Genomic DNA, 24,814 nt, shown 5'->3' on the forward strand with positions numbered 1-24,814 from the left:
GCAACTGATCATTAAAACACTGAAATTATCATTACAGTATTAGGGATTTTTGATCAGATTGGCAAATATAGGCCTATTGTCTAATTGATGCTCCAAGATTTCTGCAAAATAACTTGTTTCTGTATGTTATCTCTATAATCATTTTTAACCAGTTTTGGAAAGTCCCCAGAGGTCCATGACTGCCATAAACACAGCCAAACCTGCACCAAGTGTTTAGGTTCCTCATACATGATTATAAGAAAGTGTATTAATCATGTGAAAGTTACTTTTTACATTTTTATCAAAATATATCTCAGTCTGCTGTTCATAACTGTTAAATGAAAGTATTTTATCATTTAAAGGCATTTCATGATTGAATTCAGAGATGTCATTGTCTAGCTCAGTTTAGTTTAAATAATATCTGTGCAATCAAATCGACGATAATCGCTAGAAATTAAGAGTACATTGTGTGTTATGGAGAGTGTTTAATCTTATCATTATACATTACTGACACTCTATCCTCCAATTTGATACTGTTAAGTGCTTTGACACAATCTGTATTGTTAAAAGCGCTATATAAATAAAGGTGACTTGAGTGTTCCCGGTTCCGGTTGATCTAATTAATGCAGCCTAACAATCCTTTAACGGATTTGAATAATAGAAGCGTATTAATGTGTTATGTGTAAGCCAGGATAAAGAGATGTGTCTTTAATCTAGATGTAAACTGACAGAGTGTGTCTGCCTCCCGAACAGTGTTAGGTAGATTGTTCCAGAGTTTGGGTGCTAAATAGGAAAAGGATCTGCCGCCCGCAGTCGATTTTGATATTCTAGGTATTATCAAATGGCCAGAGTTTTGAAAACGCAGCGGACGTGGAGGACTATAATGTGATAAGAGCTCGCTCAAGTACTGAGGAGCTAAACCATTCAGGGCTTTATAAGTAATTAACAAGATTTTAAAATCTATCCGATGTTCGATAGGGAGCCAGTGCAGTGTTGATAGAACCGGGCTAATATGGTCATACTTTCTGGTTCTAGTAAGGACTCTGGCTGCTGCATTTTGGACCAACTGTAGTTTGTTGATCAAGCGTGCAGAACAACCACCCAATAAAGCATTACAATAGTCTAACCTTGAGGTCATAAACACATGAATTAGTATTTCTGCATTTGACGTTGAGAGCATAGTTCGCAATTTAGAAAAACGCAGTTTTATAGATGCTAGAAACGTGGCTTTCAAATGAAAGATTGCTATCAAACAGCACACCTAGCTTCCTAACTGATGAAGAAGAATTGACAGAGCAGCCGTCAAGTATTAGATAGTGTTCTAGGTTATTACATGTGGGGTTTTTAGGTCCGATAATTAACACCTCTGTTTTTTTTCAGAATTTAGCAGTAAAAATTACTCGTCATCCAGTTTTTTATATCGACTATGCATTCCGTTAGTTTCTCAATTTGGTGTGTTTCACCGGGCCGCGGAGAAATATAGAGCTGAGTATCATCAGCATAACAGTGAAAGCTAACACCATGTCTCCTGATAATATCTCCCAAGAGTAACATGTAAAGCGTGAAAAGTAACGGCCCTAGTACTGAGCCTTGAGGTACTCCATACTGCACTTGTGATTGATATGATACCTCTTCATTCACTGCTACGAACTGATGGCGGTCAGATAAGTACGATTTGAACCATGCTAAGGCACTTCCACTAATGCCAACAAAGTTTTGTAGTCTATTCAAAAGAATGTTGTGGTCAATTTATTATCCAAAACTCTTTGGGGTCAAGTTGTGGTTTTTTAATGAGAGGCTTAATAACAGCCAATTTGAAGGTTTTGGGGACATATCCTAATGACAATGATGAATTAATAATAGCCAAAAGAGGATCTATGACTTCTGGAAGCAGCTCTTTTAGTAGTTTAGATGGAATAGGGTCTAACATACATGTTGTTGGTTTAGATAATTTAACAAGTTTATACAATTCTTCCTCTCCTATAGTAGAGAATGAGTGAAATTGTTCCTCAGGGGATCTATAGTGCACTATCTGATGCGATACTGTAGCTGACATCTGCATGGTTACAATTTTATCTCTGATAGTATCGATCTTGGAAGTAAAGTAATTCATAAAGTCATTACTGCTGTGCTGTTGGGAAATGCCAACACCTGTTGATGCTTTATTTTTCGTTAATTTAGTCACTGTATTGAATAAATACCGGGGGTTATGTTTGTTTTCTTCTAGAAGAGACAAAAAGTAATCAGATCTAGCAGTTTTTAATGCTTTTCTGTAGGATAGGGTATTTTCCCGCCAAACTACGAAATACCTCTAGTTTTGTTTTCCTCCAGCTGCGCTCCATTTTCCGGGGCTGCTCTCTTTAGGGCACGAGTGTGCTCATTATACCACGGTTTTGGACTCTTATCCTTAAGCTTCATTAAGCGTAAAGGAGCAACCATATCTAAAGTGCTAGAGAAGAGAGAGTCCATAGTTTCTGTTACATCATCAAGTTGTTCTGAGCTATTGGATATGCTGAGGAACTGAGATAAATCAGGAAGATTATTTATAAAGCAGTCTTTTGTGGTAGAAGTGATGGTTCTACCAATTTGTAAAAAGGAGTTGGCTTTACAGCCAATATACAGGAGACTAGATAATGATCTGAGCTGATATTGCTCTGCTGCAAAATTTCAACACCACTAACATCAATTCCATGTGACAGTATTAAATCTAGAGTATGATTTCGACAATGAGTAGGTCCTGACACGTGTTGTTTAACACCAATAGAGTTTAGAATGTCTATAAATGCTGATCCCAACAAATCATTTTCATTATCAACATGGATATTAAAATCACCAACGATTAGGACTTTATCTGCAGTCAGCACTAACTCCGATAGAAAATCAGCAAATTCTTTAATAAAGTCTGTATGGTGCCCTGGTGGCCTGTATACAGTAGCCAGTACAAACATCGCAGGGGATTTATCATTAAACTCACAACCCCCCTGCAGTTCCTTTACGAACCCTAGTTTGAGAAACCTTGATGTAATATAATGTTTAATGCACTTCATGTTGTAAATTACAATGAATGGAACAAGTTTTCTTACTCTTTGCATTTTTTACATAATAATGGTACAAGATAATGCTATTTAAATCAATGTGATAAACGAGTTAAATCAAAAGTAATCTAAAAGTAATCTAAAGGTAATCTGATTATATTACTGAAAATATGTAATGTAACGGATTACGTTACTGACTATAATTTTTGTCATGTAATCTGGAATCAGTAACGGATTACAATTTGTAAGTAATCTACCCAGCTCTGGCTACGACCCCAACACAGCACTCACCATACAAACAGACGCATCCAAAGATGGCTTAGGATCATGTCTGCTGCAGGAGGGGCAACCAATAGCGTATGCATCCAGGGCTTTAACGAATACAGAAAGGTTCCATCAGTATGTGTACGGACGAAGTGTGAATGTCCAATCTGACCATAAGCCATTGGAGGCCATCTTCAAGAAGCCACTGAGCAAAGCACCAGCGAGACACCAATGTATGCTCCTACAGCTACAGAAATATGAGCTCATTGTCCAATACAAGCCTGGTAAAGACATGTAATTGCTGATACACTGTCACGTGCTGTCGCCGAAGGCCAGCACACAAGAACAGATGATCTCAATGATGAAAGAGTCGTATATTCACTTGAAGCAACAGAGGCTCTCAGTGAAGAAATGCTGAAGCAGCTTACAGATGCTACCGCAAGAGACAGTACACTCCAGTTGCTTGTGAAAACACAAAAAACAGGATGCCCGAGTCCAACACATAGAAAGAAACTCAATCCCTCAATTCATCAGTTCTGGCCTGTCAGACACACTGTCGCTGTGCAAGATGGTGTATTTACGGTGGCCGAGAAGTGCAAAACAATTCACAATTCTGAAAACAAAATAACAAATTACAAACGCAAATGCAAATCTAAAAAACGAAATAACAATTCAGGAAACACTACAACAATTCCGAAAACATTATAACATGTCAGAAAACACAACGACAAATCCGAAAACAAAATAATTTAAAAAACACAACGACAATGAAATGAGATGAGATGCAGCTCTCTGAAAAAAACACTTTTTTTAAATCAAATAATGCGTAATTAATAGTGGTTCACTTTCGTGATTTGATACGATTGCGTTCACATCAGCAGCGAACCGTACCGGAGTTCACATGAACCATACCCCAGACCACCCTTTTTAAGCGGACTCGGGTACGGTTCGCGGGTGCGCACCCGAGCTCGGAAGACAGCGTTCATCATCCAAACGAACCGAACTCTGACATCAATCGAACCCGGGTGCGCACCAAATGTGCTAGTGTGAAAGCACCCTTAATGCTGTTTGATATAAAAAGACTTTTCAACTCTTAATATTTTGTATTCTCCCCTTTAAATTCTCTCTGCCCCACAAAAATCTCAATTTAACACACCTCTACCTGTTTTTTTTTTTTGTTTGTTTTTCGTTTCCATTTGCTCAAATAGCAAAAGAAAATTGCCACGATAGTGCTTTCACGACTTATAATAAAGAGAATGAGAGAGACTGAACGGCAGTCAGAAGAGAAAACTAACAGTTATTTCAAATTTACCATCACTCCCACACTGTAAAAAATGGAACGGGCTATTTACTTAAAAAAATTATGGTAACAATATTACACTTAATATTTTTGAGTAGTTTTTACGACTTGATTTTTTAATGGAATCTACCTGAAAAAAAATCATATAAAATCTCTTAAATTAATTAATCTATGACACAATGAATTTAATATAATTAGTGAAATGTGCTCATTTATTTTAAGTTGATTCTCAAAAGTCTGTGATTTTGAGTGAGGCCTGTTTGTATTTGACTTTGAGTTATTTTGTACATTTAAAAGACTGTATACAGCCAAACAGCTCAAGTAGAAAAATACTTGAGAAATACTGGAAAATACTGCTCTAGCACTAGCAAAGCTACTGCTCATTGAACAAGGCTTAATGCCTTGGAGGAGTAGTATCCATAACCATAAGCTCTACTCTTCTGCACAATGGTAACTATTGCACTGTGCAATGGAAACTTTAATGTAACAGAAACTCTTTCAAATGTCAAACATAACTGAACATTAAACATTAACAGATGTTTCCCTTCACTCAAAAACACATAAAATAGCATTTAATTTCAAAATTTACTCTCCATCCAGCTATATGCAAAGCATGCTGGGAACTAACAATCACCTCTAAAATAAAATCGCAAAATTGAGCTAATTCTCTTAAAATAAATAGGTAGCCTTCTTTCCTAATTTTTTTTAGTTTAATCAGTTCCTCAATTCAAGCCTCAAAACTGCTGAAGTTTCCTTTAAAAAAATGAGGAAAACACACCTCTTGGATTTATTAGTAAAAAAGTCCTCAATATGTTCTATACAACAAGAAATGAATCACCATTTCTTTAATGAAATATACACGCTATTTTTAAGTATCACCTTAATTTTTTTAATGAAAATTGCAAGACCCATGATTAATTTTTTAGTGCAGACACTGCATTAGAAACACCCTTCCATTAGCATTAACTAGTTTTTTGTAATCTGATTCAAAGGTAATATAAGTACAGTATTGTAAATGTACATGCATATTTTTTTTTCATTCCATAGTAAAGGCAATTCATACAGTACATTTAAACCGTGTTACTTTAAGACCATCTCTGAACTTTCTACCACTACTCTGCTGTTCTTCTTGTCCCTTGATTGACAGATGTCTCGTCCACTCAGCGGTGAGTAATCTATTCTCACACCAATGACAAATCAGAGGTCAGTCATTTCTACTGATTGACGATTACATGTCAAAGTTTCCCGAGGTGATGAATATCAGAGACAAGACAGCGCACACAGTAATTGAAAAGATGAAAGCAGGCTGGACTTGAGTATGTCAGCTTAATGCCCCACTCCGCAGCAAACGTTTTCATTTCATAGTAGCGAAGAGTACATGATCGCACACTAGCTCTTTAGGAATGCCATACACTGCTTTCATCTTTTCAGTTACTGTGTGCGCTGTCTGGTCTCTGTTGTATACATTTCACTCCTCTCCTGCTGATTATACTACAACATTCATTTTGAAAATAACAGCTTTTGGATTATTTTTATGTTTTATTTTATATTCAATAACCACTGTTATTGGACATAATAGTTAATAACTTTACTGTAACACACTGTACTTCCACCAAATTCAGTTCACACATCACTGCTCTCCTTCTAGTTTTACTACAACACTCATTTTGTTAAAATATAATAATTGCTTTTGCATATTTTTTATGATTTTTAATCATGAAAAACAGTTAATAACTTCATTATAACACACTGTACTATGTGAACTGAACAGTGAACAGTGATATGTGAACTGAATTCGGTGAAAGTACAGTGTGTTACAGTGATGTTATTAACTATTTTTCATAATGTGTAAAAGCAATAATTTTCAAAATAAATGTTGTAGTATAACCAGCAGGAGAGCAGTGATGTGTGCACTGAATTTGGTGACACTACAGTGTGTTACTGTGAAGTTATTAAGTATTTTATTAGTAACATTTTTCGCGCTTTGCACTTTGCAGACGGTTCCTTAGGACTTGTCTCTCAGACGCCAGCGCATTGAGATCAATGTATTTTGTACAGAGCGGAGGAAAGCTTGTTTTGAGGAAAACACGCTTGTAGCTTGTTTACTACATCACTACGAATTAAAAGAGGCGTCATTTGTGTAGTAAAAACGTTTTGCTCGTGAGTTATTGATCCGGAAAAGTCGAATCTGTGAATATCTTGCCAACTTTACCGAACTCTACAAAGATTCACAAAATCCACCGCCTTTCTATGAAGCAGCTAATGTGCACGTAAAATCATGGCTTAATTTTGATAAAGGTCCATCTGGCTGAATAAAGGTTCAAATCGATTCTGGCTGTTTAAATGGAGAAACATCAACTCTGAACTTCTGCTTTCACTTCTTATTTGAGACACGAAAAACAATGATGGCGCCGTCACTCCACACACAGTGCTTAAAGGAGCATCTTTAAACTCCACACATAGTGGGAAAACGTTTGTGATATCAAATCATTCATTCAAATGACTTACACGTTTTAGCATACAAAATCTTTTTTTTTTTTTTTTTTACAAATTTAGCATTTGTACAAAAAAGGAGCAGAGTATAAATACGTTAACTGCTTCACAACAGAATCCCATGCATTTTGAATTCCTATAAAGATTTCCTCTTATACATGAAGATAATTCTCTTTTGAATAGCCAAAAAATCAAAAGAAAACATCTTCAAAACAGGAAGAAAAGTCACTTGCAAAATGAGATAAGATGAACTAGATGATTAAATAAATCTGACCAAAATGTCTCTGTGTGGGTAGAAAACAAGTGAATGAATCTTCCTCAGAGACAAAAACAGCAACTCACTTCAATGTCTTGACTTATTATAATTACATCCATAAGCTTTTAGTGAAATTTGGAGTAACTCATTAATCTGTTTTTTGACCTCTTCATAATTAAGGAGAGAATACAGTTTCCAAAGTCGGACATCACTTTTTAGGATTTTCAAGGGTGTAGAATTTAGTAGAGACGCTATGACACGATCCTACCAATATCAGACACTACTAAATTGTCCCTAGCAATAATCTTGATCAAACAATGAAATGTCTGTTGTCTGCTGTTATGTCCCCATCAATGCCAAAATCAAACCTACACCCTTTGATCATCTGAATGGATTTTAGCCGATAATTCCAGCAATCGACTATCAGTGCCGATTGATCATCAAAACTGATCAATCAGTCGACCTCTATTATTCATTGAAACAGAAATCCAGCAATACATCTAAGCTATTTCATCCTCAAAGAACTTCAAATCTCTTAAGATTATAAACCTGTGCCAGCATTTTCATTTATTTTGATAAGTTTTAAGTCTATATTTTGTATTTCATTTATAATTGATATTTTGCTTTCATTATAATTTTATTTAAATAGGTACTTTTACGCTTACTATGTGTTTATATGTTTTGATACCTTGGCAAGAAAAAAAAAAAGAAAATATTTTTTTGGGTGACCCTCAATATTGCTGAAGCTCATTTCAAAATAAGAGTTTTGAAATGTATTTAAATCAAGATATGGCAGGGCACACATTTCTCTAGATGGTATCAAGTGGAAGATGACACATTTTAATAAAAATAAACACATACATACAAAGGTTACACACTCAAATGTTAGACTAGATTAAGTACAAGAAAATGTACAAGGGACAAGTTGTATATTTCTGAATTTCAAAATACACAGTTATGATGATCTATATTAAGAAATACACTTAAATTGCACTAAATATACTTAAAGTGGTGCCATTTTAACACAATTTCAATATATTAAATATATTGCAAATAGATTAAAATCGAACTTAAACATATCTTGAAATACACTTAATATACTTAAAGTTGTTTCAAAATAATACATTTAATATGCACTTAGTATAGTATAGTTTAAATATATTAAGTGTGTCTGAAAAAGCACAATTTAAATATATTTATTTTTCACCTGGGCTCCTCAAATATCCACCCTTACAGCTCAAACTTCTTTTGGACGTTAGTGTCTCAAGGCATAACATCAATGCAAATGTGCAAAAAAAAAATGCTACTGGTTCCGGTTTAAATAAAAAATACAATATTGTAGTGATTTTCACACCTGCCATTGCTAACTCTGCCTATATAAGCCCTGTGTTTTAACTTTCTGTGATGCTGTGTGTCTCTGTGTCTTCTGTCTCTGTTGATTGTGTGACTGACGTCTCTGTAGCGGCTCCTTATTCACCATCAGCTGATCCTGAGGAAACTGGACTGACGTATAAATACTGAGAGTCCTAGACTAAAACACACAGACAGTCACATATGAGTATGAGACATTACTGCTGTCACATCACATCAGCAGATCCATTTCAGAAAAACACACAGTATATTCATATTACAGCCAGAGATATGAATGAACAACTGATCATAGATTAATAACAGTGAATTTCTTTCTTTATCATTTACACACAGAGACACTGGAAGAGATTAAAATATTCATATATTCATAGAACATCACAGAATTAAACAGTTTAAAGTACAGAGACTAAAGTGGAGCTGAATTATTATCTTATATTCTCCAATTACACACATATGAGGCCTGTTACTAAACTTTGGCCATTTTAAAAGATTTAAATAATAATATACTCACACCAGTCTAATCTCTCCAGTTTATAATGTGGATCATCTTTCAGATCAGACAGTAACTTCACTCCTGAATTTCCTAGTTTATTCCCAGACAGACTCAGTTCTCTCAGGTGTGAGGGGTTTGATCTCAGAACTGAAGTCAGAGAAGCACAACCTTCATCTGTGACGCCACAATCCCTCAACCTGTAGAGAACAATGACACAATGTGAATTGTAGTTCAAGTGTCTGTAGTTTGTTATTGACTCTGGACTCAGAGCAGGAGAGGCGATATAATGACAAGCATTGCCACAAACTGCTGCTAATAGAATGAGATATTGTTATGCATGTTGATGCTCAATGGTGCTGTTTGAAACGGTCATGTGCTTCAGGACTGAACAGACACACAGAGCTGAATGTGAGATATTGTTTCATAGTGATGCAAGGATGGATCTGTCTGGAGAAACAGTCACTTGCTCCTCTAATAAACACCTGCAGGAGGACATTTACTTTACAGGAGCCACATGTTCCCCATTACATCTAATTTATTAACTCTTATCAAAGACATCACTGCGTCATGTTTGGCAGCTTATAAACTGAACAGAAATCACTAAATCACACATTAGTATCTAAACATTCAGGTTAAATCTGTATGACATCTGTGAGAACACAATGAGCTCAAGGGATTTCAGAAAAAGTCAAAAAGTGGAATATAAACTCTTACACAGAGATGAGCAGGTGAAGGAGTATTAATCAAAATAGCAGAAGCAACTGAAGCTCCAGTAAATGTTTGGTTGCCAAAAACAGGAGCAATAACTCATGTGATGTGATGAAGATGAATGAAATGAACTTCACCTTCAGTCATTTGTGCTGAGATTTAGTGTGTCTAGTCAGAATTTACATTAAAGGACACATCTTACTTAATACAAAGACATGAGACTATCAGAGAGATGATCTTACCACAGTTTCCCGAGTTTACAGCGAGGATCCTCCAGTACAACACAGAGAAGAATCACACCCAAATCTCCTATTTTATTTCCAGACAGATTCAGATCTCTCAGGTGTGAGGGGTTTGATCTCAGAGCTGATGCCAGAGCAGCACAACCTTCATCTGTGACACCACAATCCCTCAACCTGTAGAGAACAATGACACTCTTCACTCTCAGATCAGATCAGATCAGTTTAACTATTCATTACAGAGCTTTATACTGTTATTTTGATCTGTGTTAATATATATGGAGTAGTGGTGTGTGTTTCTCCTCCATCACCCAAGGATATCAAAACCTGAGATCACCTACACTGTGAGATATTATTCATACTTACTGGAGTGTAAATTGTGAAACACTTATCTGACTGGTTTCTTTAGTAATTTTGTCTGCTAACAGTCAAGCCTTTGCTAACAAGATTAGCACTTAGTGTAAACAGACAATCCATTTAAATGTTTTGTTGATGCAAAAACAGATTTAACATGAACACAGAAGTCCACACATTTACATTTAGTCATTTAGCAGACGCTTTTATCCAAAGCGACTTACAAATGAGGACATTAGAAGCAATCAAAACCAATAGAAGAGCAACAACATGCAAGTGCTATTACAAGTCTTGGTTAGCCTAACGCAGTACACATAAAAAGTTTTTTTATTTATTTATTTATTTATTTTTTAAAGAAAACGAGTAGATAGAATATTGAAAAAAGAAACCTAGTGTTTTTTTGTTTTTAATATATATATATATATATATATATATATATATATATATATATAAGAAACAAGTAGATAGAATAGAAAAAAGAAAGCTAGTGTTAGTTTTACAAGAAAAGCTAGCAGTTAGAGAATAAATATGCAACTGATGGAGGGTCAAATGTGTGTTTGTTTGTTTTTTCAAATAAAAAGAAGACAGATAGATAAAATAAAATTAGAATAGAGAGTGCTAGAGTTAGAGGGTCAAATAAAGATGGAAGAGATGAGTTTTTAGCCATTTCTTGAAGATGGGTAAGGATTCAGCTGCTCGGATTGAGTTGGGCAGGTCATTCCACCAGATGGGAACAGTTAATGAAAAAGTCAGTGAAAGTGATTTTGTGCCTCTTTGGGATGGCACAATAATGCGTCGTTCACTTGCAGAACACAAGCTTCTAGAGGGCACATAAGTCTGAAGTAATGAATTTAGGTAAAAGGGTGCAGAGCCAGTGGTGGTTCTGTAAGCAAACATTAATGCCTTGAATTTAATGCGAGCAGCTATTGGTAGCCAGTGCAAATTGATGAACAGAGGCGTGACATGCGTTCTTTTCGGCTCATTAAAGATTAATCCACACATGTACAAGAAACAACGCCACACAATGGTTTACTTTCTGTATCTCTGTACCTTGATTGACAGTTGTCTCATCCAATCAGTAGTAAGTATTCCATTCACAAACAATACCTAACTGTTACATTTTGTCTGACTGGTCATTGTGTTTTCAGACTTTTTTGGGTGATTTGTTTTTCACTTCACAAATATTTTACAGTGTGTCATATATAATCTTACCACAGTATCTCCAGTTTACAGTCAGGATCCTGTAGTACATCAGAGAGCAGATTCACTGATTTTCCTAGTTTATTCTCAGACAGATTCAGGTGTCTCAGGTGTGAGGGGTTTGATCTCAGAGCTGAAGCCAGAGCAGCACAACCTTCATCTGTGATGCCACAATAACTCAACCTGTAGAGAACAATGACACAGTGTGAGTTGTAGTTCAAGTATCTGTAGTTTGGTATTGACTCTGGTGTCAGAGCAGGAGAGGAGATATAATGACAAGCATTGCCACAAACTGCTGCTGATAGAATGAGATGTATGCATGTTGATGCTCAATGGTGCAGTTTGAAACGGTCGTGTGCTTCAGGACTGAACAGACACACAGAGCGAAATGTGAGATATTGATTCATAGTGATATAAGGACAAAGTCCCTTTAAGGCAAGTCATTTCACTCGGCGGCCATCTTTGAAACACCTCTCAGGCATGCAAGTGCAGCTGCTATCTCTTTGAATGGGCAAACATCAAATTCTCCAAAACTGGTGGCCAAGCTTATGATTAAATTTAATATTTGAAATCACCAATGAAATCTGACAACAACTGTATCAAAACCGTTGTTTATTTTGCTCAAATAGCATTAAAAAAAAGCTTACTTCTCAGGCTAGATCAGCAGTGTGCAAGCACAGTCCTAAACACGCGTCTCAGAGCGCTGACTGTTTCTATAGCAACCAGGACTTCTAACCGCAGCTGCAGTGACACGCTGACTTCACTGATTAGGGATTGGCTCTTTTCCTCAGACAGTCGATCGGCTATCGTTCGATAGACTATATCGATATCTTTCGGCTATCGATCGTCTTCGTTCGACAGAGCAGCCATATTGAGTGTTGCATTTTTCCCCATTCAAAACTATATGAGTGACACGACTTGGGTATTCTATAGCCTTGATAAGGACGGTTCTGTCTGGAGAAACAGTCACTTGTTTCTCTAATAAACACCTACAAGAGGATATTTGCTTCACAGGAGCCATGTGTTCCCCATTACATCTAATTTATTAACTCTTGTGATCAAACACATCATTATTTCATGTTTGGCAGCTTATAAACTGAACGGAAATCACAAGTCAAAGTCTGCTTTATTGTCAATTCTTCCACATGTACAGCACATACATACAGAGAATTGAAATCGCGTTACTCTCAGACCCTTGGTGCATACAGATAACACTAACACTAACAGTAGAACATAAAAATACAGATAAATATAGATTAAATATATATATATATATATATATATATATATATATATATATATATATATATATATATATAATACAACTATAAAAATATACAAATAAGGACATGTAAAAAGATAAAGTAGCACAAGGCACATGGCAGATAGAGTGCAAACCAGTGAAATAAACAAACAGTGCAGATATAATGATTGTAGTGCAAAGAGCTTATCAGTCTGATTAAAGTGGGAGTTTAGCTTCCTGATAGCCTGATGGATGAAGCTGTCCTTCAGCTGTCATTCTGCTGGTCCTGGCCTGGAGACTCCACAGTCTCCTCCTGATGGCATCAGACTGAAGAAGCTGTGTGTCGGGTGGGTGAGATCTAAAATGAGCCTCATTTAAGAAAGATAAGTAATATTACTTGAAAGATAAATAATATTACTTTGTTGCACAATAGTGGTTTAAAGGGTCATGAACTGAGAAACCAAAATTCCCTTGATCTTTTGACATAAGAGGATATTGTACTATAAAAACATCCTGTAAGTTTCAGAATTCAAAACTTTGTCATTAGTCTAAAGACAGCTTATATTGAAGCCAGTCAGTCAAAAAGTTTGTGGAACGTTCTACTCTTATGATGTAATGGGCCTTTTTCACAGTCCGCGTTTGAAAACCAGAAACTTCGATTAGTTGTGTAAAATAACTTCAGCTGTAGCCTGTGTATGAATGGCAATGCCCGAAGCATGGGCTTGTTGTGATTTCTTAATGAACAATTTATTATAGATGTTTCATTAAAACATATTAACCACAGTTTTCAATCATTAATCAGGTATGACGAAACGAGAAAAAATTTTCTCATGATATTCTGACGCATATTTCATGATTTAAATGGGAGCGCATAGGCGTATGTATGCACAATACTTCAGAGCGGCTGCTCACGTTACTACTGGGGAAATACTCGGACTGTTTTAATTTAATTTTTAATGTTATTGTTTTTATTATTGCGCAGTGTTTACTATGGTTCTTCTCCAATCTTATCTACATAATGCTATTCAATCACTGTGCTCAAACCCGGAGGATATGTCACATTTAAGATGGTAAAACCAGTTATTTTTGAATAACTCTGGGATGAAAAATATGAATATATTTGAACAACTTATTTGACAACAAATTTGATCTAATACATGATGATTAGCCTATCAGAAAGTAAAGTAAGTGCACGAAAGCAATATTACTGTTTAATTTGTACAGTCGTCGTGGTTAATGCTTTATAAGATGTATAAGCTTGTCTGATTTTATTGCTCTTTAATGTGATATGTTTGTATGGTATTCTTGCATTTTTTAAGTAAAAAGCTGGTCTGTCTCTGAAGTATTGTGCATACATATGCCTATGCGCACCCATTTAAATGATGAAATATGCGTCGGAATATCATAAGAAAATTTTTCCTTGTTTCGTCATACCCGATTAATGATTGAAAACTGTGGTTAACATGTTTTAATAAAACATCTATGATGAATTGTTCATTAATAAATCACAACAACCCCGTGCTACAGGCATTACCATTCATACAGGCTACAGCAGAAGTTGTTTTACACAACTAATCGAAGCTTCAGGCTTTCGAATGTGGACTGTGAAAAAGGCCTATAGTATGAATAAGCACCGCCTCCGCAGAAGAAGATCGACATCGCTGCCTGTTTAGCCCCGCCCACCGATTCGCGCATACAATGTTTACGAGAGGCAAAAATGCAGGTCTATGCAGAAACCAAACGATAAAGATGCTCTGAAGACAAGAAGATGTTGTTCAGTGCCAAGCTGTGGAAAAAACAGTCTTTGTATTGCCTTCCTTCTGATCCCAATGTTAGGAAAGAGTGAATGAACTTTATTTTTAATGAAGATCCAGACCGCGTCAGTAAGAAATCTTTTGTTTACTTCATTTACAAACAAGGCACAATTTGACATGGGATTTTCAAAAAGATTGAAAATGAAAGACGATGTTGAGCCGACTATATTGGATCCGATGTGGCACCACAAAAGTGTAAGTAATAGGAGTGGGAGAAAAAAATCGATTCACCTAACTATCGCGATTCTTTTTAAAACTATTTAAAAATCGATTGGTTTACCTCAGAATCGATTTTTACTTAATTATTTCATTTTTCCTAAGAGGTGGTGGAAAGAAGTTAGCGCTTTGTAATTCCAACAGAGGGCAAAATGTATAGATGTGTTCAACTTGAAGCAGCACCGCACTGACGATCAGCGCATTACATCAAAGTACCGCGAGAGCGATTCAAAAGCATGCGGAGCCGTCATTATATATAGAGGTGTGTTCGACTTGAAGCAAGGCTACAGACGGCGATCAACGAGAGTAGCCGCTTGTAGTCAGGGGCGGAGTTGAAAACGGACACGTCACAAAAAAATTTTGCAAAACAAGATGGCGCCTGGTGGTGTGTTGGCGGCTCATCTTGCTCCAGCTATTTTATTGTTTTTATTAGTGGTTTTGTGTGCTCTCCCTCAACTGAGCCAGTCTCTCTGGACTTATGATCGCCAAACATTACTTCATATCCAAACAGTTGTATCTAGTCTCCATGACTCTGGTCAATGCCACTTTTCCCCTGGCTTGTAAGACCGCTACCGGCCGAGATACTTCGATCGACAGGGAATACCAGTGGAAGAAAGAAATGTCAAAGGAAACATGGATGTAGAGCGGGTGTGTCAGCTAAAACAAGAAGACTTAGAATCGCTTTGGCTTTGAGGATGGGTGATTTACGATTCCCTTGTCTTCGTATGATTTGTCCAGAGGCGTCGAGTGTTTTACCTAGACCTTTTCCGCCAAAATCGGTCTACTGCAAGAGAGGCTTGAACCTGGACAACTTGCGTTGTTTGAGGAAAGATGATGACTGTGGAGGCACAAGTGCGTCAAACAGGAATGATTCGGTAAGGATGGCGGTAGTTAACGGCAGATCCCTTACAAACAAGTCATTTATCCTAAACGACTTTTACACATCAAATAATTTGGACTTTTTATTTATTGTGGAAACATGGATAAACGCTGTGGATTTTACTCCTATTGTGGAAGTAACTCTGACTATGTATGATTTTTTTAGTTCACCCAGGCCTTGCCATTGTTTTTAATAAATGTTTTAAATGCCGATTATTGCCATTTACAACCTATCTGAGTTTTGAAACACAAGTAATGATGTTGGACTTTAAAAAACCACTGCTTTGTGTGAATGTGTATCGTCCACCTAAATACCACAAATACTTTATTAGGGACTTTTCTAGTTTCATTTCTTATATTATCCCTTTGTCTGATTCAATATTAATTGTTGGAGATTTTAATATCCATGTTTGTTGCCCTGGAAAACCTATGGTTGCAGAATTTTTAGAAATGTTGGACTCATTTAATCTGACTCAATCTGTGACGTGCAGCACCCATGAACATGGCCATTCTTTTGATCTTGTTTTGTCACTAGTAGTTTCTGTCTGCGATCTTGATGTCATGATTAATAGTTTCTCGGACCACTGCCCAGTAGGGTTGTAACGATATACCGGTATGACGGTCTATCGCAGTTTGAACATGCACTGTTATCATACCGTAAACAATTGCATATCTACGGTTTAAAAAAAAAAAAATCTCACCTCAATCTCAATCACAAAAATCTTGCGCTATGCAATTTATTTTCGCTGCTTCACTCTGCATTCACGTGGCTGCTTACACGCACCTGCAGCGAGGAAATGGCAGAGACAGAGATTATATCTAATCTCCATCCCCCGCCGAAAAAAGTTTAAATCAGTATGGAAATATTTCGGATATAAAAAAAAACCCAAAAAACACTAACGCAGGGTTGTCCTTGGGGACCTTAGGGGTGTAACCTGCTCGAGGGTACAGAAATGCTTTCGCCAGTCCGGGCGCAAAGTCGAGATAGGAAGGGGCCACTGATAGGGCCTGAAGGTCACCCACTCTCTTTAGAGCTGTCTAGGAGGGACATCAGGTCCGAGAACTATACTCGGCCCGGCCAGAACAGGGCTACTAACAGTAGGCGAACACCGTCTCGGCGCACTCTCGTCAAAACTCCCGGGAGCAGAGCGATCGGGGGAAAGGCGTACAGATGAAGCCTCGGCCATGTCTGTACCATAGTGTTCAGTCCCAGGGGAGCTGGAGGAGCTAAAGAGAACCAGAGGGGACATTGCGCATTCACTCGAGTCGCGAAGAGGTCCACCTCTGCCTGATAAAACATTTTCCATATCTGCTTAACCACCTCGGGGTGAAGCATCCATTCCCCATGTAGGATCAGAACGAGTCAGACAAAACTAAGATTCGATCAGAACATTGAAACATGAGGAGCCGAAATTCCTGAGAGGCGCCAAGAAAACAGGACAACGTCGTTAATCAGATTCCTAGCTTCACCTCTGGAGCAAGCCTAACCAACAAGCCTCTTCCAGAACAGTTTGCAACATTAAGACAAAAGAACACTTATTGATAAGTCCAACGCAGGAAGGAGATCGTCAAATTTGGGGTAAATAATCAAGATTAATGGTCAAAGAGATGGCCATCACGTGTTCCACAAGAGAAATCACAAGCTTCTTTAGATTGACTTTTCCCCCACACATAGAAGACAAAGAACCAGACTGAAATTCCTCTGTCCAAAGAACATGTCTTTTGGCCTACATAGAATTACACAGAGACTTTCTTTTTCATATGCATATAAAATCATCCTAAAAGGACATTTTCTAGGCATAACACTATATTATGTATGTAACCACACATTAGACTATCATGTTTTAAGCACATATTATGTATGTCTTTTTAATAACTATCGAATGACTTAAGGTTTAGTCGTGTTTGGTATGTATGAGTTTGACAATTCTAGCTTGAAACGTTTCTTCCAATTGATTCTTTGTCAAATGTATCATATTCTGCTTATAGAAATCACATCCAAAAGTATACTTTGCAAGAGTGTGTAAAATTCAGACCATGTGACCAGATAACAAACTGATTTATGATGGAAGGAACAAACCTAGCTAAGATAATAGCCTATCTAATTGGTCAAGACACCAGATGGGATGTGTCCAAAGCCGAGTTTAAAACCTCAGGACACCATCAAATCTATCTCTCTCGTCCTTCTCTCTTCTTCTCGCCACCGCGTTTTGACGCGGTTTTAGCGCTCTTTGAGCCTGCTCTGGCCTACAGGCCAGTTGCTACTTAACACCACGATGAGAAGAAAAACCACCTAGTCTCGTTACTCATTTTATTCTTTTACTTTAGTTTCTTTTCTTTTCCGTTGAGTCTCGTGTTCAAAAGTTAAGTTTGCCGCAAAGTCCAGTGCCGACTGGACCCGCTTCAAACTTCAACCAACTGCAACTGACTCCACGACCATCCTCAGCCAACGCCCAACCATTGGCTTCCCAAGACATCACTTCAAAGACTACTGAACTTCCAGCCAATCACCAACTCGGGAAAACCCCTTTCCTGTAACGACGACGACAGAAGGGAATCCCTGTAACACAAGGCAACGCAAGTAAAACAACTCCAGATTCTAACTGAGCTGGTGCATTTAATATAAATTTTAGCCTCATTGAGAAACTCAATGCGAGGGTTAATTAAGGGATTGATGGTTTGTTCAGGTCTATGCGATAGCACATATTGCTATAAACTTGGGATATAACATTTTCATTCTCTAAACTCATCCTTTCTCTCTTTCTGCAACGTGTGAATATGTGTGTTCATGTTAGATTAGTTTATGTCTTAGGTTTATATAAATAAACTCGTATTTATATTGAAAAGAGAAGTATCTTGTGTTTTGTGCTTACAAGTTAATGTCTTAATCTGCCGATCTAGTTACTGTGCTTATTAATACTGTTTTCACTATATTTTGGATTGTAATATCCAGTGCAGAATTGATGTTATACGGCTCGTTCAGTGAATCGCTGCCGACTCAGTGATCAGCCGCAGAACAGTGATTCTGTTCAAATTCCCTGTAAAATCATAAATGATTCCCTTTGAGCTAAATTTAATTATATTTATGTATCAAACCCTATACCCAACTGTTTCATGTGAGCGAGGACGACATCTCGATGTCTCGCCGCTTCCATCTCCGACTGAGCTAGAATCAGCCAGTCATCGATATAATTTAGTATGCGGATGCCCTGAAGCCACAACAGAGCTAGTGCTGCGTCCACTACTTTTGTAAACGTGCGGGGTGAGAGTGCTAGACCGAAGGGAAGAACCTGATATTGGTAAGTTTTGCCCCCAAAAGCGAACCTTAGGAACTTCCTGTGACATGGAAGGATGGATACGTGGAAGTATGCGTCTTTTAGATCTATCGTGACAAACCAGTCCTCGGACCTGATTTCTGACACGACTTGCCTCAGCGTGAGCATTTTGAACTTCAGCTGGCTAAGCAGTTCAGTTGACGCAGATCTATGATCGGACGCAAGCCCCCATCCTTCTTGGAAACTATGAAATGCCGGCTGTAAAACCCGGATTCCCTTTCATGAGGAGGGACCACCTCGATGGCCTCCTTCCTTAATAGGGTTTTCACTTCTTGTTCCATAACCAGAGCCTGCTCGGGGCCCACCAGCGTGGTAGTCATGCCACTGAAGCGCGGCGGTGGAAAAGCGAACTGAATTCGATACCCCTTTTCTACAGTCTCCAGGACCCATTGAGACACATTTGGCAGTAGTTTCCACGCTGCTAAATAATCTACTAAGGGAACCAGCCTCTCGAGGCTGGCCTCTGGTGTTAGAGGCGGCAGCTCGGACCCCTGTGATGGCGCACCGCCAAGTGGGGCCCGAACTATCCGTTTTATAGACCTCCTCAGGGGTGACGCGCGTCTCAGTCCCCTTGCCCCTTGCGACCCTGTCCTTGTCTTTCATATCTGACAGGGTCAGCCACAGATGTCTGCCACCATCGCAGCCATTGAGCGCCCAATGGCACGGGTGGTCTCCTTAGTGGCACGGAGAGACAAATCAGCGGTCCTCCTGAGCTCCGCGATACCTCCTGCTCGCGTTCATCGAGCTCTTTCAGCAGATCACCGCTGCCGAGTACCCCCTTACCTTCAAGGACGATGCCACGCCAGGAGACAGATAGCCCGCGAGCATCTGTTCTACCTTTGGCATCGCCCTATAGCCATGCTAATCCAAATCCGTGACATTCCCATAATAGTTAGACGCGGGAATGAAGAGGCGGGCCGAGTATGGTCTTCCCCACGATCTACACACCTCAGTATGCAGATCGGGAAAAAACGGCAGGCTCCGATGTGGAGGTGGCGGCCAAGCGCGCAAGAAACGTTCGTCGAGTCTGCTCTTGCGCGGCTCGGTCTGCTGCTCGGCTGGCCAATCGATCTTAAGCTTATAAACAGTGCGAGCCAACACCTCCAGTAGTTCCTCATACTGCAGGGATTGTGGTGGCTCATCGACGCTCTCCATCTCTCCCTTCTCGGAGGAAGACTGGTCGAGCGTCGGACCCGCTCCGCGGGAGGAAGCCGCCTTCTTTTCTCTGCGAGCTTTCCCGGAGCGGGCACTCGATCTGGAGGCAGTGGACGGAGATAGGGACTTGCCCGTCTCCATTTCCTCATCCAGATCGAGCTGTGAGCCCCACGAGTGCAGACGCCGCTCTGCCTCGGCAGCAGCGGGACCCGAACCGCGGGGCTCACTCGTGAAAATCCCGTCCACAAACAAGGATTTTCGGGAGCGGAGCGTACACAGTGGCAAGCGCTCACAGTGAGGGCAATCAGCCCCCTCACTCAACACAGCCGCCGCGTGCGCCGCTCCCAGGCAAGCCACGCAACGCAACACTCGTGTGTGTCTCCAGCCGTGATGAATCGACTGCAGGGAGACACACACGGCTTGAACAAGCGTGACTTGCCCTCGCCCTTAGTGCCACTCACAGACATGATACTAGAAAGATGAATGCAAATCAGTGTAGTGTCTTATCGAGTGCAGTTTATGTATTTCTGTGAAAGTGCTTTGAGCAGACATCAGAATAGAAACAGACACACAAAGAGCGCGGTTCTGAATGACAGAAGGCTGACGGCGGCTTTGCCGCATGTGCTTTTATGCTTCCTGACGTCACCCGCCTATTGACGTCGCGCCCTTCCATTGGACAGATTACACAGCAAATTCAGCGCTGGTCACGCAGGGCCGTTCCCAAAGCGTTGTGACGCAGCTCGAGTTCCCGAGGAGGAACTGATGGATGGATAAATCAAAAGATATGAGTGGCGCCATTTTATCTACTACATACTGAAGTATGCATGCATGACACTAATGGTGTTTTCAGCATCTACATAAACATGAACATCAGCAGAGCTGCTCTGAGAGAAAACCTAAATAAACATTTCACAGTTTTACTTGAGACAAACCATTGTCAAATACACTCTGAAACTCAAAGGTCCGCTACAACCCGTCAAAATAAGTTCAATTTAACTTGATGACAGAAATATATTAGCATTGAACAATGTACTTAAAATTTATAACAACAACAATAATAATATTCTTTATAATAATTAATTTATTTAAATATTATTTTTAAGGAATATCATGTTTGTCCATGTTTTATCTATAAATTTAAAAGTTGTTAAATTTTAATTTGATAACACATTAAAACATTAATTAAAATGTTAAAGTGTGATTATAGATATACATAAGACTTATAGCTTTATCTAAAAATTATTATTATTTTTTTTTTTTTTTCACAAGGGAGACTTACTTTCATTAAAATGGTTTCAAGTTTGTTGCAATAAAGGATTTGTTCACTCAAATAACTTGTTCTTATTCTTTTAAGAGTCATTGTTACTGATAAGAATTATTGTTTAATATATACTGTGATACCGTGAAACCGTGATATTTTCTGAGACGATTATCATACCGTGAAAATCTCATACTGTTACAACCCTACTGCCTAGTAGTATTCAACGTAAATCTTCCAAGTATATGTTGTGCCCCCTCGTTGTCTGTTACATATTCTCGTATTATTTCTCCTTCTACAACATCAGAATTTTTAAATGCCTATATTGCTGCACCATCAATTCCTTGGATCGCGTTTGTACCACCCTCTGCGGATCCAGCAGAGTTAATCTCAACATTTAAGTCTGTTTGCTTTAACATCATGGATTCTATTGCTCCATATAAGACGAAGGAAAAAAGACCCAATGTGCAACCTTGGGTGAATGAACAGAATAGAGCCCTAAGACAGGAATGTAGAAGAGCAGAAAGAAAGTGGTACAAAGACAAACTGCATATTTCCCTACAAATGCTGAGGAATAGTCTGATCAAATATCAAAAAGCTGTAAAGTACTATAAAGCAAGTTACTTTGCCAATATTATTGCCAATAATTCTCCACGTGAAATATTCACCTTTATTAAAATACATCTTTGCCTTTGTACGAAATTGATCCTCACTACCTCGTTAACAACTTAATTTATTTGCAAAATTTTTCATCTAAAAAATTAATGGGATCAGAGCTAATATTATTACCTCTGTCGTAAATTTAGGTGAAACAGATACAACAGAACTTTGTTTTAATCAGTTTGAAACAGTGTCGCTTTCTGAAGTTAATGACATCATTTTTCAGTTAAAGCGTTCAAATTTCCCTAATGACTCAGTTTCATTGTGTATTCTCAAGGACGGCTCTGATATTGTTGGTCCGAGTATCTTATCGATTATAAGTAGTCTCTATAATGGAATTGTACCAGTTTGTCTTAAGCAAGCTATTATTGAGCCCATTTTAAAGAAAGGTAACTTGGACGGTTATGATTTATCAAATTATCGTCCAATATCAAAACTTCCCATCCTATCTAAGATATTGGAGAAAGCTGTCTTAAGACAACTAACTACTTTTTTAACCAAGAATAATATCCTAGATAAATTCCAGTCTGGCTTTAGGTGTAGACATAGCACTGAGTCAGCACTCTTACGTGTAGTGAATGATCTCTTGCATGTAAACGATGCAGGGAATCATGCTGCTTTAATTCTATTAGATCTTTCTGCAGCATTTGATACCGTTGATCATTCGATTCTCTTGAACCGGCTAAAGCATTTTTCGGAGTTCAAGGAACAGTTTATACATGGTTTGCATCTTATTTGGAGCAAAGATCTTTTACAGTAAAGCTTGGTAATTGTTTTTCACACTCTGCACGTTGCCAGTGGGGTACCTCAAGGGTCCATTTTGGCCCCTGTTTTTTCCATTATATATGCTCCCACTGGGTAGAATTTTTTTAAAATTTGGTATTTCTTATCACTTATGCAGACGACACAGATTTATTTGCCCTTAAGGCCTACTTGTAATGTTTACTGTGTAACACTTCGTAGGTGTCTGGATGAAGTGAAAGATAAAACAGCAAAACAGAAATTATGATTTTTGATTGCACGGCCCTTAACAAGGCTGAAAGTGTCATCCTAGGCCCTTGGGCTTGTTATATACAGGACAGAGTAAAGAATTTAGGAGTCATTTTTGATTCCTCGTTAAAATTTGATAATCAGATAAACACTGTAGTTCGGAATTGCTTTTTTTATTTGAGGGCAATAGCGAAATTACAATCATTCTTTTCAACTAGTGATTTAGAAAAGGTCGTCCATGCTTTTATCTTTTCCCGTTTAGATTATTGTAATGCTATTTATGTTGGGACCTGTCAGACGCATATTGCACGTGTCCAGCTAGTACAAAATGTCATGGCTAGAATGCTCATGAAAGATAAGAAGTTTGATCATATTACTCCACTGTTATCTTCATTAGGCTGGTTACCAGTGCACTACAGGACCTAATACAAAGTCTTGATTTATGTTTTTAAGGCATTACATGGAACAGTACCAGAATATTTGGTAGAGCTTATTAATCTATATAATCCAAAAGTTTCACTGAGATCCTCAAATAAATTACTATTAACGATCCCAAGAGCGCGTCTTAAATCTAAAGGTGTACGCGCTTTTGCTGTCTCAGGCCCAAGGTTATGGAACAGCCTTCCTTTCGAGGTTAGAGCATCCCCCATGTTAAGTACCTTCAAGTGCCTCTTAAAATCATACCTGTTCTCCCTGGCATTTTAACTCTTTACTGGGTTACTTATCTTGATCTTGTTGTTGTTTATTTTAAATTATTTCTTTCTTATATTATCTTAACTACTTGTGATTTACAGCACTTTGGAGTTACTGTGTAGCCTGTAAAGGGCTTTATAAATAAATAAATACAAATACAAATACAAGCCGGACACTTTCTGCTCCCGTTAGTGACGCAAGTGAATAAAATGCAATATTTGTCAAATACACAGACGTTTCAGAAACGTTTTCATGAGCAACAGAAACACTTTTTATATACTGCTTAACCCCTTAACTGTCACTCACAGTTTTGAACATAGACATTAAAGTGCACTATCCAAACTTAAATTATTATAATTCATGAATGAAAACATTTTGTAACATGATTTTGATGCACCATTTCCATGGTAATGCAATGTCTGATTTTAAAATGGGTTTCAAAGGATGAATTTTGAGATTTAAAGTTTTCAACTGATATATAATTTCTTATGATTTCTAAAGCGTGATAGAGAAAAAGGCAAAAAAGAAGACTTTCTGTGACAAAGGTCAGAACTCCTGTTATGATGTAGATTTTTTCAGGTGCACTCTTGCCATAAATTAATCTATTATTAGTGCTGTCAATCGATTAAAAAATTTAATTGCGTTAATCACAGTCATGGACTGTGATTAATCATGATTAATCACAAATTTAAAATACTAGGATTTACCTGTAAATGTGCTGAAATAAAGAAATGCATGACAAACTAGTTTAAGGAAACAGAACCTTTCACACCTCCGCCAGATATGAGACATAATCATTATTATTCTTTTATCATTATTCTTTTGTGACAGTTCACGTGACAGTAACTTGGCATCGGCGCCGGTTCAAGTCGGACTAAA

The 24,814-nt window shown here is 38.1% G+C and overlaps 1 protein-coding gene across 1 annotated transcript in view; it reads right to left on the reverse strand.

Annotated features, from left to right (window-relative positions):
* Positions 1-8,156: 8,156 nt before the first annotated feature.
* LOC131547273 (NLR family CARD domain-containing protein 3-like) overlaps positions 8,157-24,814 on the reverse strand; it is a 29,047-nt gene continuing 12,389 nt past the window's right edge. Inside the window, exons 6-9 of the mRNA XM_058787729.1 lie at positions 11,705-11,875; positions 10,142-10,315; positions 9,210-9,388; positions 8,157-8,858 (exon numbers count right to left, since the gene is read on the reverse strand). Of these exons, the coding sequence (XP_058643712.1) occupies positions 8,854-8,858; positions 9,210-9,388; positions 10,142-10,315; positions 11,705-11,875 (529 nt within the window). The 3' untranslated portion in view covers positions 8,157-8,853. The remainder of the gene's footprint in view (positions 8,859-9,209; positions 9,389-10,141; positions 10,316-11,704; positions 11,876-24,814) is intronic.

The sequence above is a fragment of the Onychostoma macrolepis genome, chromosome 09 (genome assembly GCF_012432095.1).
Source record: "Onychostoma macrolepis isolate SWU-2019 chromosome 09, ASM1243209v1, whole genome shotgun sequence".
Taxonomy (NCBI): Eukaryota; Metazoa; Chordata; class Actinopteri; order Cypriniformes; family Cyprinidae; genus Onychostoma; species Onychostoma macrolepis.